Genomic DNA, 26,325 nt, shown 5'->3' with positions numbered 1-26,325 from the left:
CTGCATGATTAGATACATTGTATTACTGTTCATGATTTGATATGCACATGGGTACGGGATGCATATTGGGATATCCATTTATTGAGAATGCTTGGACACGGACATTCTAGTTTAGTTAGGTTGCATCCAGCGCGAGCATATGCATGGCGTGTGGTTTACTATGTGGGCGGAGCATGGCCTGATGCCTGGATGTATGGGCGCCTTGTATCACGTTGATGCTCACTACGCCATTGCATTTCTATGTGCATTGCATGGATACTGATAGTATTTAGTTCTCGGACGGGAGTACCGTTCCGAGGGAGCCTATGGCTCGGTTGTCGGGAGTACCGACGGATACAGGTGACGGGAGTACCGGCCTGGGACAGCGCGCGCAGGTTTGTGGAGACACTTGTTGCCTTTCAGGGCAGCGACAGGTTGGTATGGGACTTGGGTGCCAAGTGTCTTATGTGGGCCCCAAGGACCGGTATGTGCTTTTATTTTGTTATGCTATTGAGCTGTTGTGTTGTAGCGTCTCATGGCTTGTGTGTACCTGGGGTTTATTCTGGGGTGAGATTTCTGGTTTTGTGTAGCCTTCAGCCTTTTCTTCCTTATGCTTGCTGAGTCTCTCGACTCACCTTGCTTTCCATCATTCCAGGTAGTGGCGGCGTGGGCCATAGCAAGGGAGTCAACTTTAACGGCAGAGTCGGTGTGGTGTACAGGCAGTCTCGTCAATCCCTATCCACTCTGATGTCTAGGTAGAATTTACTCTATTATTTCGTACTGTGCCAGGTCTTTTCTCGAGTCTTGTGTATGTCGGCACAGGAGTTTGTGTTTATTTATTTATCTTGTGACCGCTGTGTTAGCGGGGTACCCATAGTGCATGCATGTCTTGAGCTTTGCTTCCGCTGTTCTTATTTTCGTGTATGCATGCCGGGGTGGTCTTTGTCTCTGTGTTTATTACTTTTCTCCTCCCGTAGGCGCTCCAGTTCGGATTGTCCGGGCGGCTGGGATATCCGGGCGGGGGTGCTTACAATGTTGGTATCAGAGCGTAGTTTGAGTCAGTTTTTGAGGACGAGTTCCTGTACACCAAAGTTGTCGGGTAGAGTTAGGGATGTTTAGGTGAATCGAATAGGGTTAGGCTATGTCCCAGTTGAATCGAATAGGGTTAGGCTGTGTCCAAGTTGAGTTTGCTGATTCGTGTGAGAGACTGTATCTCGATTTAAATTCGTGCAGGGGTGATAAGTGCACGTTAGAATGGGACTGTGAAGTGGTATGAATAGGATTTCTTTAGAACTGGTGCCTACCCCTAGGTGTTCAAGTAAGAGGTTGGTTTAGCCTTAATAAATTTACTTGATATTTGATGTTATATGTAGATTTTGAGTATTCCCGATGGAACCCGAAGGCCTAGATCCCAGTGTACCCCTACCCAATTCGGATGCCTTCCCAGAATTGCATTGTTTATGGTGTCAGTGGCAACAGGAGTTTGCTTCTGGATGGGGAGGCGGGCAAGACGAAGAGGAGTACCTAGTGGGTTATGTGTATCGGCTTGACGAGTTGTCTCAAGAGATGATTCACGAGATCTTTTGGGGACTGTCAGAGAGACAAGTCATGTTCGCCCGCGAGCACATGAAGGACATGTGGAGGCGACTGACTAAAGTAGTGATGAATGATGGGAGCCTTACTAGGGATTGATACAGAGTGTGCCCAGGATTGGAACACTACCTGACACTCAGTCAGTCTGAGCCACTGTGAGGGTGTCGTCATAACCACCGGAGGGACTTGTTGGACTTAGCTTACTTGGCAGATGATTTGCCGGGCTAACTCTGAGGTGTTTTCTAAAGAGGTCTGGAGTTCCTTGGTCTCGCTAGGTGTTGTCGACGTCCTATTAAGGCTAGCGTCAATGTCATGAGAGATGAGGTCATGGTAAAATGTGAGATGGAGGTCCATGATTGGATTTTGCTAGGGGTGATACGGGAAGGTCCCACATGGTGGAAAATGTGCTATAGGAGTCTGATGGTAAATGGTAGACCCGTAGGTACCAAAATGTGTATAGGGGGTACTGAGATGAGAAACTGAAGGTTGGGTAATGCGGTAGCTCGTGTGTAACAGTTAAATTGTCTGTACATATTTGGTCGAGAGACGTGTTATTTGATGAGGTATGGAGGTAAATTGAGGTTCTGAGGGGTTTGCATTTTCTTGGAGGTTTAGGGCATCCACCCTAAGTTTAATCGAATCTAGAAGGATAAATTGGAACATTAATACGAAGTCCCAAGAGAGATCTATGATGGGAATTTATTGAGGGATTATTATGGACTTATGAACTTGGAGTTTACAGTGGTTATGCTGTTTGGAGATTTAGCATCACGACCTGGCTATGGTGTGTAGGTGTTTAGTTTTCACAAGTGGAGCGGAGTACAGGTGACGTCGCGGTTGGCGTGACGAAGAGCTAAGGCTGTGAGGTTCTGTAACAAATAGGGTAAAGTAAAGGTGGTAACAGGTGTTTTAGGCTATCGTGGTGCATCCGTGATAATGTGAATTAGAAGTAAGGAAAACCCCTCTACGTTTGGTGTTGTGGGAGATACCCCGGTGTATGGCCACGGCCGAAATTGGATACAGGTCTAAGTAACTATTGGGTTCTGCTGCAAGGATAGTAGTTGCTATGAGTACGCGCGGTGCTAATCACGGACCACATGCCCTAGGGTCGGATTATTGACCGAGAGAGGAGATGAGACTCCTTTGGGTGCTGGTCAAGTGGTACATCGGCAGAAACATGAGATGGCTTGTTATGCCAATCAGAGGAACGCTTAACCCACATCGTTAGGTTGCTTTTCGTTTTTGAGGCGACTTATGAGATGTCGTGGGAATGGAATAGTTTCTGATACGGTGAGGTGTTTTTAGTCGTACAGGCTATAGAGTAAATAAGATCGGTTCTAAAGATCGAGTCCCAACTACCGTATAAGGTTTTGAGGAGGTCAGGGTTAATATTTAGTGATCGAGAAGAAGTATGGCCAATTAGCTATTTGGAATTAAGATCAGCAGCAAGACCAGACTAAGGTTGGGTGGTCACTAAATAAGTCATCGTGGGTAGGTCGATTCCTTTAAGGAGGGGAGAACATTTGGTGACATCTTAGATCTCGAGATGTATTGAGTGGAGAATGTCTATTCCTAGATAGTCCTGGTTAAATGATCACCCCTACTTATTGACGGAACCTCGAGCGTGAGCGGCAAATTGGGGGAGAAAGTACTGCCGAGAAAATGATGTGTATCTGGTTAAGAATCAGTTGGCAAAAGTCAGACTAAAGGATATTACTGCTGAATCCTTGAATGAGGGTGTCGTATCGTTTCCATGTTCCAGTGCGTCGTAAGTACGTGGCAGGTTTAGGTCACGTTATCGAATATTAGCTTCTCGCCATGCAAGAGAATGGCCCTACTCCTATCGTTATCAGTTGAGTTATGAGATGGTAATAGAGGAACCTTGATGATGTCTCTTAAGCTGGTTAAGGTATTAGTGGTCATATCGTGGTTCACTTGAGGTGATGGATTAGGGAGATGTGCTAATGTATTAAGTCAAATCAGATGTGTAGTAGACTTGGACTTGTGGGAACTGGAAAATGATGATATGGTATATCCTGGAGGTGATGTTGGGTAATATCACGAGAGGTGTGAAGCGTATTTTGAGGGCATGGATTGAGCGCGAATTTCGAGGACGAAATTCTTTTAAGGAGGGGAGGATTGTAACATCCCAAAAATTTGGGAAATAAATAGTGATTATTAATTTTGGCGTTTGACGTCATTATGGAGTATTTGAGAAATTAAGAGAAAATATTTACTTATGTTATTTTGAGAAAATAAGTAAATAAGATAATTATTAATTCTTGCATTTATGGAAATTATTAATTTATTTGGGAATTTGGAGATATAAGAAAAAATAAATTAATTTAATGGATTTTTGAAAGTTTTCGGGTGTAAGTGCAATAAAGGAAATTGGAGTCTGGGGTGTGTGTGCCAATAATGAAAGTTCTGGGGGCTGAAATGTGATTTGACGAAGTGGCCGCAAATCACCTTAAATATAAGTGAAGGCATTATATGGTTAAAGGAGTCGGCTAGCGCGGGCGGTCGCGAGTGCTCGTGTGCTGGGTGAGGTCGCGGGTTCGAGCCCCCTCGGGTGTGCGCGCGCGCTGGAGAATTTTGGCTGATTTTTCAGCCAAAATCCTTGCCCAAAACGGCGTCGTTTTGGGCAAGGCGGTGGCAGCCATGTGCAGCTGCTGGGCGCGCCACGTGGCGCGCTGTGGGCCGCCCATTTGCCTCGCGTTAAAGCAGCATTTTTGCTGCGATTTTAAGGCCGATTTCGGCCAAATTTGAGACAGAACCAGAGGAAGAAAAATGAAGAAGAAGCAGCGCGCGAGGGTCATTTTTTAGAGAAAAATTGAAGATTAAATTACGTTTAATCGTGATTTAATTAATCAGGTAAGTAAATAATTATGTATTAATAATTTTGCTCGGTTAGAATTTAATTAAAAGTTTGATTTATTTAGTTTGGGTGATTATGCTTTGTTATGTGTAATAATTTGTTGTATAAATATATATATATATGTATATATATCTACACGAGTGCATTGTGTGCAAGTGATGAGCTTTGTGTGTGTATATTAATTTGATTGTGAGGATTTGTGAGGCAGTGAGTGTGCCGTATGTATATATGTGTAATCAAAGTGAGTGTGAATCAGTGGTGAGTCCAATGAAATTGAAATGAAAGAACAATTAAGGAAAGCTAGCCGTATGTGCATATAGGTGAGTTATTATTATTATAAATTAATTAATTAATTATATACATTGAGAATGTTATTGGTGTGATATAATTTAAATTAAATTTAAGATTCGTTGGGATTTTATTTATAGAGTGCCTACGTAGAATTTTAGACGGTTAAATTATTTATATTACACTGTTAGATTTAATTAGTGCGAGTTAGGGTTTTATTAATAATCATCAAACGTTTTACTTCGCAGCGGGAGTGCAAGAAAGAGAAGAAACGGTTTTGTAAAGGCAAGCTCCTAACCCTCTTCTCGTGTTCTTTAATTCTCGTGGAAGACCCCGTAATTTCCTGTATTTTATCACCTCCCTTACTTTAATTCGGCACCTTGCCTTATTGGTTGAACTATTATTCATTTGTTTTAATTTAAATTAAATCCGAGGCTTCTATAATTTTATTCGTTGTGAGCCTACGGGGGTTTGTACCACCCCTATTCCTTTCGGGAATGATGCTGAACCAGTTTGGGGACTAGGTTCCTAGACGTGAGGGTTTATTTACGATTTTATTGGGTTTACTTACAGTTTTTCTCAGATTTATTTATGGTTCGGTTAGAGCTATCGAGCAGTAGGGCAGGGGTCGGTTGTTGGTGACGCTGGGGTAGACTATTGTACGGCCTTGATGTGGACCGTCGGGTGGACACCCCTAGTCACTGACCGTTGACCGGTGCCGGGCATTGCTGACTAGCTCTGCCGGTATGTGATTTACTGCATGATTAGATACATTGTATTACTGTTCATGATTTGATATGCACATGGGTACGGGATGCATATTGGGATATCCATTTATTGAGAATGCTTGGACACGGACATTCTAGTTTAGTTAGGTTGCATCCAGCGCGAGCATATGCATGGCGTGTGGTTTACTATGTGGGCGGAGCATGGCCTGATGCCTGGATGTATGGGCGCCTTGTATCACGTTGATGCTCACTACGCCATTGCATTTCTATGTGCATTGCATGGATACTGATAGTATTTAGTTCTCGGACGGGAGTACCGTTCCGAGGGAGCCTATGGCTCGGTTGTCGGGAGTACCGACGGATACAGGTGACGGGAGTACCGGCCTGGGACAGCGCGCGCAGGTTTGTGGAGACACTTGTTGCCTTTCAGGGCAGCGACAGGTTGGTATGGGACTTGGGTGCCAAGTGTCTTATGTGGGCCCCAAGGACCGGTATGTGCTTTTATTTTGTTATGCTATTGAGCTGTTGTGTTGTAGCGTCTCATGGCTTGTGTGTACCTGGGGTTTATTCTGGGGTGAGATTTCTGGTTTTGTGTAGCCTTCAGCCTTTTCTTCCTTATGCTTGCTGAGTCTCTCGACTCACCTTGCTTTCCATCATTCCAGGTAGTGGCGGCGTGGGCCATAGCAAGGGAGTCAACTTTAACGGCAGAGTCGGTGTGGTGTACAGGCAGTCTCGTCAATCCCTATCCACTCTGATGTCTAGGTAGAATTTACTCTATTATTTCGTACTGTGCCAGGTCTTTTCTCGAGTCTTGTGTATGTCGGCACAGGAGTTTGTGTTTATTTATTTATCTTGTGACCGCTGTGTTAGCGGGGTACCCATAGTGCATGCATGTCTTGAGCTTTGCTTCCGCTGTTCTTATTTTCGTGTATGCATGCCGGGGTGGTCTTTGTCTCTGTGTTTATTACTTTTCTCCTCCCGTAGGCGCTCCAGTTCGGATTGTCCGGGCGGCTGGGATATCCGGGCGGGGGTGCTTACAAAAAATGGGAGAAGAGAATAAATAATAAAATAATTCTTTTATGTCTTTATTTAATAGAAATTTTTTTTTATTGTTCACATTAAATTTAAAGAACAGTCATTATAATTTATTTAAAAATTTTCATAACAAGCAATTGTTAACGTCCATTTAATATATTTGTTTTCAGTAAAAAAATTAAATAATAAACATTTAAGTGTTTTAAATTATAAAGAGTGGTTTATATAACCTTTCAAGAAAGTATTGTTTTTAACATTTAAGTTGTTAAATAGTAAACACTAAAAACAATTATTTCAGATAATTAAAAAATATGAAACATAAAAAATATTTCAGATAAAAGTATTTTTTATTATATTTGTTAATTTTTTTTAAGAATTATATTACTTATTATCTTGAAAAAGATAAATTTATCTATTCTCTCATTTCAGATAATTTATTTTAAATTTTATAGATAAATTATTTTGATAGAATTTTTTATTTTATTTATCTTAATAAATATTATCTAAAATTATTTATAAAAAAAAGAGTAGAACCCAACCCATCAAATACTTTGGATTCGATTTGAGATGCACAATTAATGTCTATCTTGCACTAATTTCTAAATATTGGAATATGTTTCCAAACAAAGCCAGAACTGCAAGATTCCATGAAATATGAATCTGTGTGCCCCTCATTTTCCATTGAGATTTGAGAAAGACAGGCAGGCCTAGGCAAAAGCCTAGAGGTTGCAGCAGCAAGTAGCTAGCAAGCAGGCCAAGTTAACTGGGCCGGCTACGGTTCAGATTTTTATGGGCCCATTTGTAAGCTCCCGAAAAAGAGCCCAAAAAAAAGTGGGAGAACCTCGCTAGAAGGAGGGCTTGAACCTCCGACCTTGTGGTTAACAGCCACACGCTCTAACCAACTGAGCTATTCCAGCTTATGCCTTGGTTGGGTTATAGGTATTTATTTAGCATCAGAATCCTTCATGTGTTAATTTCAGACAAAATGATTGACCATGCATGATTGATGTTGAGTTGTACATCGAAGGGGCAGCCCATACAATTATTTCTCGCATAAATTAATATTATTATTATTATTAAATCGAAAATAATAATATTAATAAATCCAATAAATTCTACTAAGCCTTCCTTCCTTCCTGTTTTTTTGTCTTCCCCCTTTGTTCTTGAATTTTATATAAATTTGAGCTTAAATTTATTATTATTATTATGACTAAGTCTAAAGAGTTGTAAATTTAAACTCAAACCCACACAATTATAACAAAATCATATCAACTCGACACAATTAAATTAAATTCAATCTAAATTAGGTTGAGTTTGGATTTTAAAATTTGTAAAACTATATCAAATTTTTATTATAATCTTAAACCTAAAATATTAATATTTATAAAATACTTCAAATCAATTAAAAAGTAGAAACAAACAACCACTTGGGCTAAGCAAACAAATTCAAATGAATAGAAATTATTAGAAAAAAAAGCAAAAAGAAATGAACTTTATAATAATTAGTTGAGTGGGGTTAAATTCATAAATAAATTTGGACAATCCAACTTTTAAACACGCAACACCAATACCACTGAGATTAAATACTAAATATGCATTTGTTAAAATGAATAACATAAACGAGTATCAAGATAAGGACATAATATTTTTTGAATTAAAATATTAAATGATTAAAATAAATTTTAAAAATATTTTAAAATTTTTATCATTTTTAATTTTTTTTATAATATATTAAAAGACACAAACATTATTATTATTATTATTATTATTATTTTTTATTTTTTTTATCTGTAAAGATCAAAATATGCTTATTTTAATATATATATATATATATATAAATTAAGATAAGAAATCACGTCATTTCTTTTTTAATAATTATGAAATAAGTTTAATAAATACATTAAAAATAATAAATATTTAAAATATTTCTCATATATAATTTTTTTATCTTATATTTTAATTAATAAATACTACCTAGATAATAAAATTAGAGTGTAATTAAGTTAAAAAGAAAAAAATTCAAATCAAATGAAGGATGAGCGCTCTCTCTCTCTCTCTCGCTCTTGCCTTGTAACCTTGTTTCTCTCGTGAAAACACAAGACTGTGGCCCGCATGGGTAGCTTAGTTGGTCAGCAGTAGTGGAGTTGGAACAAATGACCCAGGATCGAATCTCATCAGCGATAGTATGGGAGCAATCTCTCAAATGAGGGGAGCTCCTTATGTACAGTGTGCACTAGTCTAACTACTATTGATTGGCTGAGTCATCATAATTAACCTCTCCTCGTATTCTTGTCGGACCAGGGTAAAAGCGTTCGAAATAAACGATTTCGGCTTTTGGAACAAACAAACAGAAGACTGTGGCCATTGCCTAGTGCTTGTCAGCTAATAACCCATATGATCATGGTTCATGGAAGAAGAAGAGGCTCTGCTTTTTAGGAATGTTGAAAACTCTCTCTCTCCACCGAAATATCATTCAGATTCATTCTTGGTCCAATGGATGTCTAATCCACTGCAGGAAAGTCTTATTGACGAACTACCTTTCCTTCCGTCCCATCTCGACTCTACACTCGAGTTCCAAATCGAATGTCAACTCTAAACCTCCATCGTCCATGGCCGCTTCTCCTCCTCCTCCTCCTCCTCCGCCTCTCTGCTGCCCATCTCCGCCCACCAACCCCCGCCAGCTGCCACCCCACCTGCGGTACCCTCCCCGTCAAATACCCCTTCGGCACCGGCCCCGGCTGTGGCCACCCCGCCTTTGCCACCTATATCAAGTGCTCCTCCGCCGGCACCCTCCAATTCTCCACCGCCGCCGGCGTCTACACCGTCGCCTCCATCGACTACCCATCCAGCACTGTCATCATCACCGACCCTCTCATGTCCAACTGCACCTCCATGCAGAACTCTGGCAGCTTCAGCCTCGACCGCTCCGCCCCCTTCACCCTGGCGGCCGCCACCACCTTCGCCCTGCTCGGCTGCTCCGCCACCTCGCCGGTCTTCGACGAAAGAGAGGAGTTCTGCGACACCGGCTCCGGTTCGCTCATCTGCCGGGGCTTGTACTCCTGCCAAGGCGTCGTTGGAATAGGGCTGGCGCAGGATGCCCCGGTGTCGAGCTGCTGTGTTTACGAGCCGGAGATTGTGCTTGGGTCGGGGTTCGGTCTGGATCTTCCGAAGCTGCAGTGTTCGTCTTATAGCGCCATTTATGGGTTTGGAGGGCATGAAGGGGAGCCCATGAAATGGGAGTATGGGATTTCATTGCAGTACAATGGATCGTATTACAATGAATCGTGCAAGAACTGTGAGGACAGTGGAGGATTGTGTGGTTTTGCTGGGGCGGATGAGTCCTTCGCCTGTATCTGCAGCAATGGGGTCAACAGCACCAACAATTGCCTTGGCAGAGGTTCCTTCTTAATCTATCTTCATATATACATAGACATATTTGTTTTCTTATCGATGAGAACTGAGGGGGTGACCGACGGAAACACGTAATCACTGCTAGCAAATTGTTCACAAGCTATGTGTACTGCTATACATATACAACTAGTAATAAAAAAAAAAAAAAAAAAAAAACTCCACAAATGTTCATAAGAATGAGTGAGACTTATAACATTTTACCAATATATCAATCAAGTTAATATTGTTTGTTGGAATGAATGGTACTCTTATATATAGTACGTCGGTCAACTTAAAATGATATCAGATCATATATTATTCTTCTTATATATAAAAAAATAATATGCTATATCTATCTAGTAACATTTTTTACGAGTTTTAATACATTTGTTAGAAAACTGCATGTTATCTTATTTTTCAAGTTTTGGAGTGACATTTATTTATTGTTTAATGTGATTAATTAATTAGGGTACGCTTGGAGTGGAACGTGGAGACCCACAAATACAATTGAAGCCAAGATGCTCGTTGGAGGTACATAAAAAGCACCGACCTTTTTATTTTATCTTCTTTCTTACTTTTGCCTGTTTGGCTTAGTATTTTCTTCAGTGGGACCCTGCCTTTAACCCAGGGCCAGCCAGTCCTATAGGAATAATACATCCCATCCGCACCTGAATCGGGTCCAAATAATAAAGATGATAAGACCCTTAATGGTTGCCAATAGATTTGGTAAAATAATCAAAACTGACATTAATTATCCCATTAGTTTAGTTTTATATATTATAAAGAATATTTAATTTAAGTATTTTATAAGTCATGTGCTGTTCTGTTAAATTTAATACAAAAATGTATTTATATTTCAATTTAATTCAAGATATAGAAAATTACGTGTAAGTCATGGGCAATGCATCTTTAAATAAATTGTATATCTTTTTAAGTATGATAACTCATACTTCACACAATTGACTATTTTCTTGAACTAATATGTTGGGAAATTCGAGGGGTTTCTTATAATATATATCGTGTATTCATTGTTTGCTCCAAATTTGGTTGCAGGATATCTTCTCTTGTGGATGATGCTGGTCATGTGAAGCAGATGTATTCATGTACGGAAGAGCCATGCAGCTGCCGAGAACTGAGCTTGTTTGTCGCCCATCTAATAGATAGGGCTGGCTATATTTAGTATTTGATTTTTGTACCATTCTAATTTCTTGCACCTTTGAAATAGATTATTGATATTTTGTTTTTATACAGTCAATGATTGAACCTACCTACGTTATTGAAGCAGAAGCAACAGTTGTTTTTTTTTTTTTTTTCAATAAAAGCACTTAAAAACATAATAAGCATTCTCAATAATGAACAAAAACCAAAAAAAAAAAAAATAAAAAAATTCGTGTTTGTATGCCGTCTTATTGTTAATTAATAAAATAATTATTTTTATCACTTAAAACATATATACAGTTTTATTTTTATTTTTATTATCCTAGAATTTTCAAACTTACGCCCAACTAATTTTCAAAAGTAGGTAAGCTTTTCTCCTTATACATCTTCCATATAAATTCAAAATAAACAATAAATTTAAAAAAAAACGCTTCCCTCTATGAACTTTCACAAACATATACACAGTTAATTCTTTTGAATGCTGCATTTGGCCTAATCTTTGATACGAGGAAGGCAGCATGCAGCAGAAACCCCGACTCTCTCTTGAGCAATCACTTGTGCATTTTCCTGTTCCAACCCCCAAGACACAATTTCATCAAATTCTACTGATACAATGAAATCTGCTCTGCTTGGGTCATTCTCACTTCCAAACACGATTAGTTTACTCCATAAACAGAAGTTACTTTCAAAATGGATGAAAGATTAATGAAAAAATAGCTACCAATCCATCCTTGTGGATGCTTGTCTCCTTCTTCCCCCCCCCCCCCAAAACAACATTCTTGCAATCAGCATTACAAAAAGGGGGTCGCCGAAGGGTTGACGACTATATGCTTGAGCGGCTGAGCGATGTCGGTGCCGCCAGCATGTCTGACGAACTCTGCCGGCGAGTGAAAACTGCCGTGGCATATGCACATTATCCTAACTTCCTCTCCCTTCCCGTACTTGTACAGAATCCCCTCTATTCTTCTCCCGTTGGGGCCATCTCCTTGTGTGAAAACACAAGGCATGTCTTCCATCGAGCTCAACCCAGTTTCCCTCCCTCGTCTTTCCACAGTCTCGGTTCTCTTTGATGAAGATTCTGTCTCGGCACTGGACTTGCCCGGATTCTCCTTTCCCTTTGCCCGGGAAGAACCTGCTGCCTCCTGGCTGCTGCGCTCTTGCAGTGAATGAATACTCGACGGACTTGCTTCGCCACAGCTACTGGATCCTGTTGTGCGAATGAAGATTAAAGAGATTAAGCGCTGGAAACAAAGAACTAAATAGTTCTTTCTCTACATGAATCATATAGTTAGGATACGCTACCAACTTTCATTTCTTAACAAAATTGAAATTACCCTATCATAAAACTGGGATAATTAGCACCGTAGATCGTTTCGCTTATTTGCCAACATAACTGCATATTCTCTGGCATCTCACACATAAATCTGTGAACTGATTATTTATATGAAAGGTAAGGAGAATAACTCAATTAATGCTTTGTAAAGTCATCATATCAATCTATAGCCTCCCACAAATGTATCAATATCTCAGTGTTCCCAAATAACAGCAGGCTTAATTGCTAGACACAGATACCATCTAAAAGTGACGTCTTGTGAAAGTTGTCTCATCATCAGCCGAACCATTACCAAGGCGGCCAACTCAATTTGATGTTCCCAATGTAAGTTCAACGAACTGCTTTTCAATAAATTCATCAAGCCACTGATAAAAGCTTGTCCCTTTAAAAAACCGCTGTACTGTAAGAACGAAACCTGGCATGTGCTTGAACTAGCTAGCAGCTCTTCCCTTGAAAAGAAAAATCAAATGTTGCTTCATATCTCTGCACATTATGTAGGGGCATGCATGGGGCAACACTTGCCGACAATATCATTTATTTCCAGAAGATTATGCTGCCATGATAATAGCACGTTTAGGGCAAACAATTGAAGCAATTGGAAGTAACTTTCATTTGCTAACCCTATGAACTAGTTCTACCAAGATCCACGTCCACAAACACTTCTGTTAATTAGTAGTATGTTTAGGAGGAAAACAGTGACTTCGTAAATGTACGTTTTAATGAGGTGGAGCCCGCATTTCCCTATTTTTGCAATCTAGGTGAGGCAATAAGGCGTGTCAATCAATAGAGACTGCCCTCCCAAAATGACTAAGCTCTTCCACCAAAATGTGTTGCCTGAAACATAAAACGCTCAGTACTAGTTGAGAGTGCTTTTCATTTTTCATTTGAACATGGAGAAATCCACAATATGCCACATGCTGATTGGAATATGGCTTCAAGAAGAACAGATCATTAAATCACTTCAACGGATTCAATATGATGTCGAGCAAAGTCCCTTCTTCCTCCCTCACTATAAAAAATTACTAAGAGAAGTTTCTATAAAACAGTTACATATCAACGTTTTGCTATAAAAGACCACCCTTGTTTGGATGGAGGGGGCGGGAAGCTCTATTCCCTTTGTGTGGGTTGACTTGTATAATAGATGGAAGGATCCCCTCCTATCCCATGTCCTTATTTTCCTTGCACCCTCTGTGTGTGTGTGTTGGGGGGCGGGGGGGACACCTAATAAATATTTTTATTATTTTTCTACTGTTTTGTTCTTATTATTTTTATAGAAACACAATATCATCTGTAATCTTAAAAAAAAATAAAAATCATACAGTTAGTTTTATAATTTAAGGATATACATTTTTTGAAGATATTCAACATGAAATATACATATCTGTTCAAATAAAATAAAGTCATTTTACATTCTAGTCTGCGCAAACAAAGGGAGAGTAACAACTAACAATCTTTACGCTACATCCCTTTTGGTTCCATTCTAGAAAAAAAGTAATTCTGCCATTATGGGTTCAAATTTATACAAATGCTAGTTTTAGATCTGCATCTTAAATATTTTATATAAAATAAATAATTCACATATTTTTTAAGAAAATGATTATGCTTAAAAAATATTTTATGTAAAAAATATCTTTTCCTATTTTTTTACATAAAATATTTAACGTTAAAATGCTAAACACTAGAAAATTTGACAATCTTTTGTGTGAATAGTGATGTTATAGTTTTGGTGTCAAAAGAAAAAAATGACTTGCCAAAATTTTCTAAGACATTTTTATATTTTGATGTGTAATATCTTTGCTTAGAAAAACATTTTACTTAAGTGCAAGATGTAATGCTCTCTGATTAAAGGGGTTAACCAACCATCTCTGAGATGCAAAAAGTCACCATAACATGCCTTCTTGAGCACAGGAAATCAAAATCAGAAATACCAATATGCCCAAAGGAGAATTTAAAGAAAGGACAGAATTGCAAAAGTGAAAATTATGTAACTTTCTTTCTTAAGTACCATATCACAAAAGAGGAGGAGAAAAGAGCAGAAAATAATAAGACAAAGAGAAAGAGGAAGAAGAAAATAAAGAACAAGAACAGAAAAAAGACACCACGAGATGGTTGGCCAAGTGGTCAAAGGCTTACTCCCACAATGTTTTTCATCATGTACGGTCACATTCCACTCTCTTCTTATGCACCAGTTGTGCTTTAAGTCTCACGACCCAATCCCACATTGGTAGTAAGTGGAGGTCTCTAGGTAAGCTACTTGGCCTCGTGAACCATGGGGTCATCTTTAGATAGCTCTTCTTGGTGAGGATCTATGGTGTTCCAAGAGATTGACTTCAGTTAAATTTAGACATGAGATTTTTGGCCTAGTGAGGATGATAGGTAGTAAAGGAGTAGAGTTTGGCGTGACTCAATTCCACAGAGGCAGTCTTCTAAGGAGGTCTTAGGTATATTACTTGACCCTGTGAACTCACAAGTCACCTTGGAATTAGTCATTATCCAATCCTACACTGATAGTCTTCTAAGGAGGTTTTGGTATATTACTTGGCCCTACAAACTCACAAGTTACTTTCAAGTAACACTTTTTGGTGAGGACCCATGATGTCACACTAAGAGAGTTGGATTCAACGGGCATCTTTTGAGGTTAGGTTCAAACTATAGTAAAGCTATGGCTCAAACACATCAAGTTCCCATTCTTTGTTTCAATTCCCTAATGGGTACACACTACTATGATCATGTTTAGCAAGGTTGCACTAATCACCCACCGACTACCCCTCTTATTAGGCAACAAAAGAACCATAACGCATTTGATACTTATTCCTATCCAAATCTGAGTACCAGTCCATTCTGCAGAAACAATAGTACACCCTCTTGGATAACGAACTATTATCAAACCTGTAGTTAGTTTGAGGAAAGTTATTAACAGTTGCACACAGTTACGAATAAACCCTATTATTGTCGTATAAAACAACCTGATTTGTCTTTTCCTCCATTAATGCATGTTCATCATTTATAGCTGGAAGCACTAAGGAAACATCCATCAAATTCATCAAGTTCGTTGAAAACTGAGCAGAGTAATTCAAAGAAGTTTTGTAACAAACTCAAGTTGACTGCCGAAGTATACTTTTTTCTAGTCCTACGTGAGTGCACGTTGAGTCATTTTAACTTCCTGGCTACAAATTAGTGTATTTGTCTGATTGAAGGAGCATTTTATGCTCTCATCTATCAATATGGTATGAAAGGGCGACATAGCCATTTATTTGCATGAATGAAAGCAACCACTTTTAACAGGTTTAATTCACAAAACAACTTCTTATCTAGTCTTAAAAGTATACCTCCTCAAGCCATTGTCTATCACTCGCAGGAACTTATATTGCTCAACTTTTTGCACCACATTTGTGGTCAAATCTTTGAGCGCAAATATCTTCAATGATCACAAGACCACTTCCTTCCATTGACCTATAGTCTTTTTACTGATCCAGTTTCCCATCTGTTGTTTTTATCAATATAGAATTATCCACATTAATACCAATTTCCAAACTCAGTGTAGGGACTAGGAACTTTCTTCCCAAATGACATATACTGTTCAAAACTCAACACTAATCGGGTGGTTTTATCTCTTTGTACCAAATTTGAGTATAAACAGTTCCATTAAGGAAATGGCATAATTGTCCAATGGATTCCTTGGCCTTTAAAGGAAACACAGTCAGTTTAATGGAACTCGGTGATGGAAGATGTATAATATAAACAAGAACAAAAAGTAGAGTCCTCCAAAACTAAGCCCCAAATGAAAAGCTAGGGGACAGCAAAGATCATCGGACAGACCCATTAAACTCCAAAAGTAGAAAAGTTAAACAATTAAACAAGAACTAGAACTGTGCTAAACAATAATAACCCAATTGCACTCACAGAACAACAGGAAAAGGAACTTCATATCTCATCTGAAGTATTGAATCCAGAGAATCTGCCAAAGGAAGATAAACTCAAAAAAAAAAAAAAAAAAACCTACTAAGTCTGAAAAATCCGTCAATGCCCAATATCAAACAAAATAAATTAAAAGAGGGGGGGGGGGGGGGGGGGGGGGATGAAAAATCATTCAGATCACCAAAACTAATTCAGATAAAGCTAATGTGGTACCTTGAAATTGCCTACTCTCTGATTCTGACATCCCCGAGGAGCTTCCACCTTGAGACTCCACGGACCCTAATGGTCCGCCGCCGCCCATAACCTTCCCACCGGAAAAAAGAGCTTGTCTAGCCGCAGCAGCCCAATTGGGCAACCCACACGGCGGCAGCGCCCTATTTGCCGCCGCCATATGCTGCTCTCTCTCAATCTTGCCCCTCAAATTGGCCTCAGCTTCACCCTCCTTCTCACCCTTCATATTCCTCTGCTTCTCCGACCGCCGCCGCTTCGCCGCCATCCGCCGCAGCATCTGCAACTCCTTCCTCTTCCGCCACGCTTCCGCCGACTCCACCGGCAGCGAGGAAGTCCGCGTGAGCGCCGGATTCGAGACCGGAAGCGGCGCCACCGCGTCGTCCTCTTTGACTGTCGGAATAATTCCGGCAATGGAGGAAGACCTCATCAACTTCCTGTTCTTGTCCACTCCAAATCTTCCGCCCAGTGACAAGCCGAGGCTCAATTCAATTTCCTCCGATTCGTCCTCTTCGCTGGCCAAACTTGTCCCGGCCAATTGGACAGGATTGATGGCTGTGAACATCTGAAGCAAATCTCTGGGGTGGCGCCTGTTTGTTTCCAGGGAAAGTTTTTCCATCCCGCTGAGACTTCTTTTGCCCTCATTGCCTTCGTCCATCTCGCCAACCAAATCTACAGCCGCAATATATGAACTATATATGCAACTTGAATATGCTATGTATATGCAGATTTGAACACTCTGTGACTGGATTCAGACTTACCCAGATGCGAAAACTTCAAAATTAACTCCATCAATACTCATAACCCTCAAAGATCAGAACTTTAATCACCACCAATTCAACCACAAAATCACATCCAAAGCAGGATGATTAGACCAAAAAAATTAGATAAAAAACAGGATAAATCCCCGGCTTAATGGAAAGAGAGAATGCATCATTTGGCCTATTGATTGAGAGAGAGAGAGAGAGAGAGAGAGTGAGGTCTCCCCATATTTTTTCCTTTCTTTGTGTGTGTGTGTGTGTGTGTGTGAGAGAGAGAGAGAAAGAATGCGACGAAAATACCCTTGGGGGGAAGGTGCTTGGAACGGACAAGTGGCCGTTCTGGGGAGCGAGCGGGTTGACACGTGGCGTGCCGCAGCGGAGACACTTTCTCTGGTCGTCTGAAAGTATAGAGCTGTCGAGTCAACAAAATGCCAACGAGGTCCGTTGCTATTACGCGACACGTGTCGACTAGGAATAAAGGGAGTACTTTTCTGCTGCGGCGGTCGTAGCTTGCGAATGCATATCTCATGTAAAATGCAAATATCAATTATTGTATCCAAGTGGGGGGTGTGACGTACAAATTAAAAAAAAAATCACCGAATATATATAATATTATAAACCTTTACTTATTCCTTTCCTACCTAGCTAAACATTAACTTATTTCATCGAGGCATTATAATTTACGGATTTCGTTGGATCCTGGCCAGCTAGGGTGGTTACGGGATTCCTGGGTATTTAATAATTTAATTAAATTAATATAATCAAGTTAGTCGACTTGAAGTTTTTATTATTATTATTATTATTTAATTTAATTTTGATTTTTTTTTTAACTAAACTGAAATTAAGCTAGATTTGGTAGAAATGTAAAGTGGGTAATTTGAGGGTCAATTGATTATATATATATATATTTAAAATTATTTAAATCACAATTTAATAATTTGTTTCACTTTATGCTCGCATGAAATTACCATCAAATCGACTTAGTTGATTTTTGAAAATTTTAGACCGCAACTTAACTACAGTTCCAATAGTTTTGATTTAGTTTAAAATTTTAATATAATTTTATAAATAAATTTTGCATTGAGACCCGACCCATCCACTTTACTTTGTTATTGGTTCGGGTTTGCTTGCAAAATTTTTACCCGATTTTCAGTCCAATCTCAGACTTATAATTATTTTCCTTGATTTTAGGTTTTCATTGACATGAAATCTGAAACAATCTAAAAGACGAGCGCTTCTACTTGTGACTGTAATTTGTGTCGGGGTGTGCAAATTAAGAAGAATCACGTCGCGTTCGGGATAATAGAAGCCTATTATTCTGCCGGAATGGAGAAGACACGTGTCGAAGAGGCAGGGGAATGCTGAGGATTCGCCACGTGGGGAGGAGAACTTGGGCCTCGTAAAGGCGCGACCTTGTTTTTGTTTTTGTTGTTGGGTTTCTATCAATGATGTCTTCCACTGAGCTGCTGTTTGTTTGCCCGTAAAAGGCTGTTCCCATAACACGTGTGAGGTCTTCACACGTTCCGCATAACCTAACCATCCGTCTCTACCCTTCAAGTCTCGCTTGATCCTTACGTCTTGACTCACATGGGACTCAAAAAGATAAAATTTACACACAAAGGTATAACTCACCCTGAATAGTAGTAGCAGCTTATTAAGAGTAGGAGAACTCAAAAAATATCACTTTTGTAAGTTCAGTTATGTACACAACTTTGCTAGTGCGGGGAACCAATAACTTTACTAATAAATTTTGTAAGGCTAACCCCATCATCATAAAATAAAATATTTAAAAAAAAAAACATCAATATTCATTTTTTTTTTCATTTTATATATAATTTACTAAATCGTCATTGATTAATATAATTTAAAAAAAAAAAGAAAAGAAAGCCCACGAGTAAACTGGGAAGGAATTGCTTTGCCTGCAGCAGCTATCTTTTCCCACTTTTGGAATATGGTTGGAAAATGAAGAACACTGCTGCTGGTGCTGGTGTGATCCAACACATGTGGCTCTTAATTTTTTCGATCTGTTTGTTTGAGGCGGGAGAAAAGGACGGAAAATGATGGAGAGTGAAAAGAAATCCTCTTATATATTTATTAGGATGATAATAGAAGTGGACACGTAACACGGAGGACCATCATCATGATGATGTTGAGATGAAAGGATTAATTATTGGCACTGCCTTGGCCCTTGGAGCCACATGTTGCCACACTGACACTTGGATTCATATCTCGAACTTTCTCGCCTTCCTCTCTCTCGTTTGGCCGATGGGGAAGTAAAGGCATAAAGGGGGAACGGCTGAGAGGGAGGGAGGGAGGGAGGAGGGTCTTCCTATTATTATAATCTTTAACTTTTATAAAATTAATTATTTATAATATCTTCACATTAGTTTATTATTAGTGATCGTGATTGCTAAAATTAATGTTAATACAAAACTAATTTCGATATTTTATTCAGTAAAATGATCCTTTAGTATTTTGAAATAGCATAGGATTAAATATTATTATTATTATTTTAATATGCTCGTACAACTCACGATGGTGAATAGTGATATTATTAATTTGTTATATAATTTTTTGAATTAGCGATTTAACTGGTGAGCCATTGGTCGACTAATAAACTAATATCTTGGATGGTTGAAATGAACTAAATTAAATATATATATATATAAATAGTATTGTTTTAAGACAAAATTTCACCAAGGGACTGTTATTTTTACACGAATTATTTGGCCGCCATAGACCTTTCACACATTTTGTTTCTCACGAAAATATCTAAGAGATGGTGAAAATTGATTTCTTAAAAGATTTTTTTAAGATAAAAATTTTTAATCTTAAAATTAATGAAAAACTATTCAATATAATGAAAAATCAAACAATACAACAATAAAAGAGTTTTACAAAGATTTAACTTTTGCAAGCCGACACTCCCAATTCAAGATGAATCTGGAAAGTTTCACTATGAAATGATATCAATAATCTTTAACTTTTGTTCAATAGTTAAAATCTCATTACAATTTTTATAACAAAAACACTTTTTATGGCGTGGCGAGAACATCGAATTCTATCACTTATAAGTGAGTAAAAATACATACTAACTTATACAATCGATCATTTCTTGTGACAAGAACAACTCTTTTGTGCAAGCATGTGAGAACCTTATCAATTATAAGTGAGTAAAAATAAACCAACTTACAAAGCCTTGATCAATAAATGGTAGAAGATCACAACTCATTTAATGTTTTAAGTTTCAATCATTTTCTCTGTAAACATATCTTAATGACATTGTAAGTTGCAGGAAAATTCTATCGCGAACCCGAAAAATTACTCTTCATAACCCACGTCCCATCAAAATTTCTAATAATTTTAAAATACCTATTTTATACCCCCACAACCACAGCCAACCCTCTTCTCCGATCACCTCTCATCGCCGACCATCATCTCGCATCTCTCTTTTCCTTCTATATCATATACACACAAACACATATATAACACATATATATATATATACACACAGCAACCTAACACACACACACATATATATATATACACACACACACTCATACACACCTATATATATATATATATATATACACACTCACACACACAAAAGCATGGCCGCGGCCATGGCAGCCGTGACCATGAAAACCTCCGCACCTCGCGGTGCGGAGGTTTTTAGTAACTCCCGCACCGCGAGGTGCGGGGATTTCAGCAATCTCCGCACCTCGCGGTGCTGGAGTTTCAGCAACCCCCGCACCGCGAGGTGCGGGGATTGCTGAAATCCCCGACTGCCAGCAGTTGGGAAAGCCAGGTTTCCCCGACTGCCAACAGTCAGGAAGACTTTTTATATTTTTATTTTAATTAAAATTTTTATTATAATAAAATAATACAAATAAATAATTTTTAAATTTTTGGATTTTAAGTAATTATAATTTAACTAATTTTAAATTTTAAATCATGGTGTTGAATTTTTAATACTTAAAAGAATTTAAAATTAATTAATTTATCTTATTAAATTACTTAAAGATACACATATCTAAAAATTCTATCATCATTTAAAATATATATTTTTTATAATTACATATATTTAAAAAGAATATATTTTAAATGATGATAGGATTTTTAAATTTATCTTATTGAATTAGGTAAAGATATATATATTTAAAAAAAATTATTTTAAATGATGATAGGATTTTTAGATATGCATATTTTTAAGTAATTCAATAAAATAAATTTTAAATTTTTTTAAGTATTAAAAATTCAACACTTAATTACAATGATTTAAAATTTAAAATTAGTTAATTTATAATTACTTAAAATACAGATATTTAAAATTTATTTATTTATATTATTTTTTATTTTATTTTATTATAATAAAACAAATTTAATTAAAATAAAACAAATTTAATCAAGCCTTCCCAGCAGTCGGGGAAGGCTTGATTCCCCGCACCGCGAGGTGCGGAGATTTTAGAAATCTCAGCACCTCACGGTGCGGGGGTTGCTGAAACCCTCGCACCGCGAGGTGCGGGGATTTCAAAAGCTCCCACACCTCGCGGTGCGGGGATTGCAGAAACCCCCGCACTGTAAGGTGTGGGGGTTTCCATGGCCGCGGCCATGGAACTTGTATATATATATATAAGTGTGTGTATATATATTTATATAGGTGTGTGAGTGTATATGTGTGTGTGCGCTGGGTTGCATGGTCGCGGCTATCATGGCCGCGGCCATGCTGTGTGTATATATATATGTATAAGTATGCGTGAGTGCGTATTTATATATTTAGGTGATGGCTGGGGATGAGAGGTAATCGGAGAAGAGAGTTTGTTGTGGGTTGTGAGGGTAAAAGAGGTATATTAAAATTATTGAAAATTTTGAAGGGACGTGGGTTTTGAAGAGTAAATTTTTGGATTCTGAATAGAATTTCCCTAAGTTGCAAACCAAAGATACAACTTAATGGTTAAAATCCATTACAGTTAAAAGGTGTAGTGATTCAGCTAAATCTTTAGGTTTAATTGTCTAACTATATTGAAAAATGTCTTTGTTTCACCTCAGTTTAATAGTTCCATCACCAAAATTAGATAAAAAAGAACAAACATTTAAAGAGTAAGCATATACAATAATTTTATACCTCAATTTAATAGTTTCATCACCAAAACTAGATAAAAACAAATATTTAAAGAATGTGCATATATATAGGATAAATTCATACCAAGAGTGATTGGTACGTTTTTCATAGTCAAACAAGGCCAGAAAATTAATGTAAACAACATTAGGCATACACAACAGAAAAATATATACTATTTACCTACTTTAAACGAGTGTTTGATAGTATAAAAAATATATAAAAAATATCATATTCAAGAAATTAAATTTCATTTTTGGTGTTTGACACAGTATATTTTTTATAGAATTGAATTTTATGGTACAATCATTAAAGCATGTTTTTGCCTCTTTTCCATAAAAAATTTATCTAGGGGGAGATGATTTTTGTTTTCCATGCAAGTTGGAAAATATTTTCTTTTCCAATTAAATGTTATCAACACATCCTAAAGGGTGTGTTTGATTGTATTACCTAGAATTAAATTCTAGGTAATATTGCCTAGAAAATAAATTTCATAGAAATAAATTTTAAATGCTTGTACCATACATATTTTTCCATAGAAAAGTTAACAGTGTTTGGTTGTTTTTCATAGAAAATGTATAATAATTACATATTTTCTATGGTAAATATGTGCAATCAAACACTCTTAAGGTGTGTTTGATTGTATTGCCTAGAATTTAATTCTAGATAATATTGTCTAGAAAATAAAAACCATATCACCCATTTAGAAAATGAATTCCATGGAAAGAATATTTAAATGGTTGTACCATACATATTTTTCTATGAAAAAATTAAGAGTGTTTGATTGTTTTTCATAGAAAATATGTAATAATTACATATTTTTCATGAAAAATGTGTGCAATCAAACACACTCTTAGGGTGTGTTTGATTGCATTACCTAAAATTTAATTCTAGATAATATTACCTAGAAAATAAAAACCACCCTACCCCCTTGGAAAATGAATTTCACGGAAATAAGTTTTAAATGGTTGTACCATGTATATTTTTCTATAGAAAAATTAAAAATGTTTGATTGTTTTTCATAGAAAATGTATAATAATTATACATTTTCTATGAAAAATATGTGCAATCAAACACACTCTTAGAGTATGTTTGATTGCACACATTTACCACAAAAAATGTGTAATTATTATATATATTTTTTATGAAAATAATCAAATACTCTTAACTTTTTATGAAAAATATGTGTATGATACAAGTATTTAAAGGTTCTTTTCATGAAATTCATTTTCTAAGGGGGTGAGATGGTTTTTGTTTTCTAGGCAATCATTACCTATAATTTAAAATTAAATTCTAGATAATACAATTAAATATACCCTAATAGTTTCACGACCAAACTTCTACTACCAACTTTTGGGAGTTTCAAAATAACAAATTTTCAATATTTCTAGTGTATAATTATTACCAGAACAACTACTAACACCCATGGTATAATTCCACAAAGCCTACCTCTTGGATAGCATGTGGGGGGAGAGAAATTTGTCTTTTCAATTATGTCTAAATTTGTGGGACAAGGTACTTATTTATAGGTTGGTAATATAGATAATTGACTTTTTTTTTATTTATTTTAAATAAATAATTAAATTAATCATATTCCTAATAAAATGAGATAGTCTGCATCTCTCAATTATAATAAATAAGAGAGATAACTTAGTGATTTATTTGTTATCTATTTATTTCACAAGATAATCATCATTTAAAAATAATTAAATTCATGTGAGTGCAATTATGTTTCTAATATCTCCTATTCGCACACTCAGACATAAATTCTCTCAATCTACATATTAATACTTCACTACAAAAAATTTAAAATTTAGCGATGTTTTTTTAAAATCGTCGCAGATACAACCGTCGCGAAGCATTTAGCTGTAGTTTTCAACAACCGTTGCAGTAATTGCAGTAAAGTTATGTTTTTTGTGACGGTTTCAGAATTGTCGCTAAAATTCACTAAATCATTGAACTTTGCGCTTTTAGCCTTCAGCAATAAAATCTTTAAGTTGATCCATATAGATCTCTTTAGACATTTTTCTATTAAGAAACATTGTCTTGACATTTTTCTGATGGAGTTCTAGGTTTAGTTAAGCTACAATAACTAATATTAAGCAAATTAAGACAAACCTAATGATGGGTGAAAATGTTTTCTCATAATTTATACCCTCAAATTGAGTATAGTATTTTGTTATCAAACAAGACTTATATTTATATATGGATCCATCCGTATTTCTTTTGATCTTGAGAACCTATTATGTGTTCCCAGCTTCTTTTCTATTTGATAGGAGGTCTACCAAGTCCTAGACTTAGTTTTCTTTTTTTTTCTCATAGACTCCATTTCACCTTTCATAGCTCTAGTAGTAAAAGGTGATGAAATAGCAACTTAGTAGTTCTTAGGCTTTTTATCATCCAGTAGAATGCATATTAGTATTTTCCTCTGAATCTCAAAACAATGATGAGATACTAGATCGTATGCACTTCTGTGCACAATAGGTCCATCTTAGCTCTATGTGTTTTCCTAGTCTAATACACTCTCACTATTTTATACACTCCTAAACTGTAACACATTCTCACTTTGAATGAGAATGTGTTACAGTTTAGGAGTGTACATATTAGAGGTTCATCTCTTATAGAATTCAAATTGAACATTGTTTATTTCACCTTTGTTGGAGAAATCGTCCTTAATAAAATCCATATCTCTGGATTCTAATTCAATTAGTCCACCATTAGCATGTTCACTTAGCCTTTTGATGTTTTAGAATAGCGAACAAAGATACATTTATTCGCTCGATGTCCTAATTTTTCATATTTATGGGAAGAATTATGGATATATGTTATCGAACTCTCCGTGTGCACTACTGCATTGGGTCGTTTTTAACTTTTAATAACTAATAAGGGCTTATAGTCTTCCATAGTTCCATTGTTCTACATCATTTGACCTTACTTTTTTAGCAGTATCCTCCCCTTCTCTATCTTTGGCTCTAGATTGAGACATTGACATCTATTTCATCTCCATCCATTCTTTACCTTCCTCCATTCTTCATCCATCGTTTGTTTTTTTCGTCCCTCTAGTTTACAACTTATTGCCATTGGCGATCCTTATCTTTTTGGTCTTCTTCATCCTTCTCCTTTGTGGCTCATTGTCACCAAACCACAACCCCTGTATGATTCCTCACCTTTGTCGATCATCATCATTTTTGTCTATCTAGTCTGCGACTTGTCGTCGCCGACCCATACCTCCCACAACTCGCTATCGTTGCCTGCTGTAGTCTTTTTGTTTTAGCTTGAGGCTTCAACCTTTAGGTGAGTTTCTAAATTTTAATTCTTTTTGTTTTAGTTTAGCAATTCAGTCTATTCGGTTAACCAATTGAATCGAATTATTCTTCATCTTGTTTAGTCTTTTTGATTTGTATATAAATTTAGTCGGTTATGTTTGATTTTTTGTTGGATGTCGGTTCATTCGATTATAGCAATTCAATCAGTTTGGTTTACTGAACTGATCGAATGTTCACTCTTAATTTCAAGTAAGGTTATATTTTTTTTTTTCGTTACACTATTTGGTTGTGGAGTTATTGGCATAGTTAGTTACCTTACTATTCATTTTCCATCAAAATATCTTTGAACTAGGTGTGGTAAGTATTCGCGCCTCTGGTTAGTCCAAAGAGTTTTTACTTTCAAGTTCAACTCATTCTTAACTAAACTTAAAAACTTGTCTAGAGCAATCCAATGCTTTAAACTTTTGGGAGATCAAGTATATTATTTTGTAGTGCATATAACGTTGATAAAAGTGATGAAATATGAACCACCATTATGTGCCTTAACATTTATAAGTCCACAGATGGCAGATGTCAGAATAGAATAGCCTTTGAGGGGTGGATGCTCTTTCTGTCCTTCCAAAGGACTTCCTCTAAATAACTTATCCATTA

At 37.1% G+C, this 26,325-nt stretch overlaps 2 protein-coding genes and 1 non-coding gene across 6 annotated transcripts; 1 reads left to right on the top strand and 2 right to left on the bottom strand.

The window, feature by feature from the left end:
- Positions 1 to 7,344: 7,344 nt before the first annotated feature.
- On the bottom strand, positions 7,345 to 7,418 carry TRNAN-GUU (transfer RNA asparagine (anticodon GUU)). The gene has a single exon. It is a non-coding gene; the product is annotated as a tRNA-Asn (tRNA).
- A 1,439-nt stretch (positions 7,419 to 8,857) lies between these two features.
- On the top strand, positions 8,858 to 11,198 carry LOC127797761 (uncharacterized). Its single transcript, XM_052330901.1, has 3 exons — positions 8,858 to 9,898; positions 10,360 to 10,422; positions 10,945 to 11,198. Exons 1-3 carry the CDS (start codon positions 9,085 to 9,087, stop codon positions 10,977 to 10,979), a joined length of 912 nt encoding a protein of 303 aa, XP_052186861.1. The 5' UTR covers positions 8,858 to 9,084; the 3' UTR covers positions 10,980 to 11,198.
- Positions 11,199 to 11,658: 460 nt separating this feature from the next.
- LOC127797760 (ninja-family protein AFP2-like) lies at positions 11,659 to 17,560 on the bottom strand. 4 transcript variants are annotated; one of them, XR_008022277.1, is made up of 5 exons: positions 16,514 to 17,560; positions 16,286 to 16,358; positions 12,622 to 12,831; positions 12,384 to 12,480; positions 12,108 to 12,256 (listed from the first exon to the last, which is right to left on the bottom strand). XR_008022277.1 is itself a non-coding variant. In XM_052330900.1 (2 exons), exons 1-2 carry the CDS (start codon positions 17,184 to 17,186, stop codon positions 11,841 to 11,843), a joined length of 1,089 nt encoding a protein of 362 aa, XP_052186860.1. In that variant the 5' UTR covers positions 17,187 to 17,558; the 3' UTR covers positions 11,659 to 11,840. The 4 variants fall into 4 exon arrangements, 1 of the variants encoding a protein (XP_052186860.1); XR_008022275.1 differs by having other exon boundaries at positions 12,206 to 12,256; positions 12,384 to 12,831; XR_008022276.1 differs by having other exon boundaries at positions 12,206 to 12,256; positions 12,384 to 12,831; positions 16,286 to 16,340.
- Between the last annotated feature and the right edge of the window lie 8,765 nt (positions 17,561 to 26,325).

Source organism: Diospyros lotus, chromosome 3 (assembly GCF_014633365.1).
Source record: "Diospyros lotus cultivar Yz01 chromosome 3, ASM1463336v1, whole genome shotgun sequence".
Lineage (NCBI taxonomy): Eukaryota > Viridiplantae > Streptophyta > Magnoliopsida > Ericales > Ebenaceae > Diospyros > Diospyros lotus.
The sequence above is the reverse complement of the archived record's forward strand: the minus strand, read 5'-3'. Positions and strand labels throughout refer to the sequence as shown.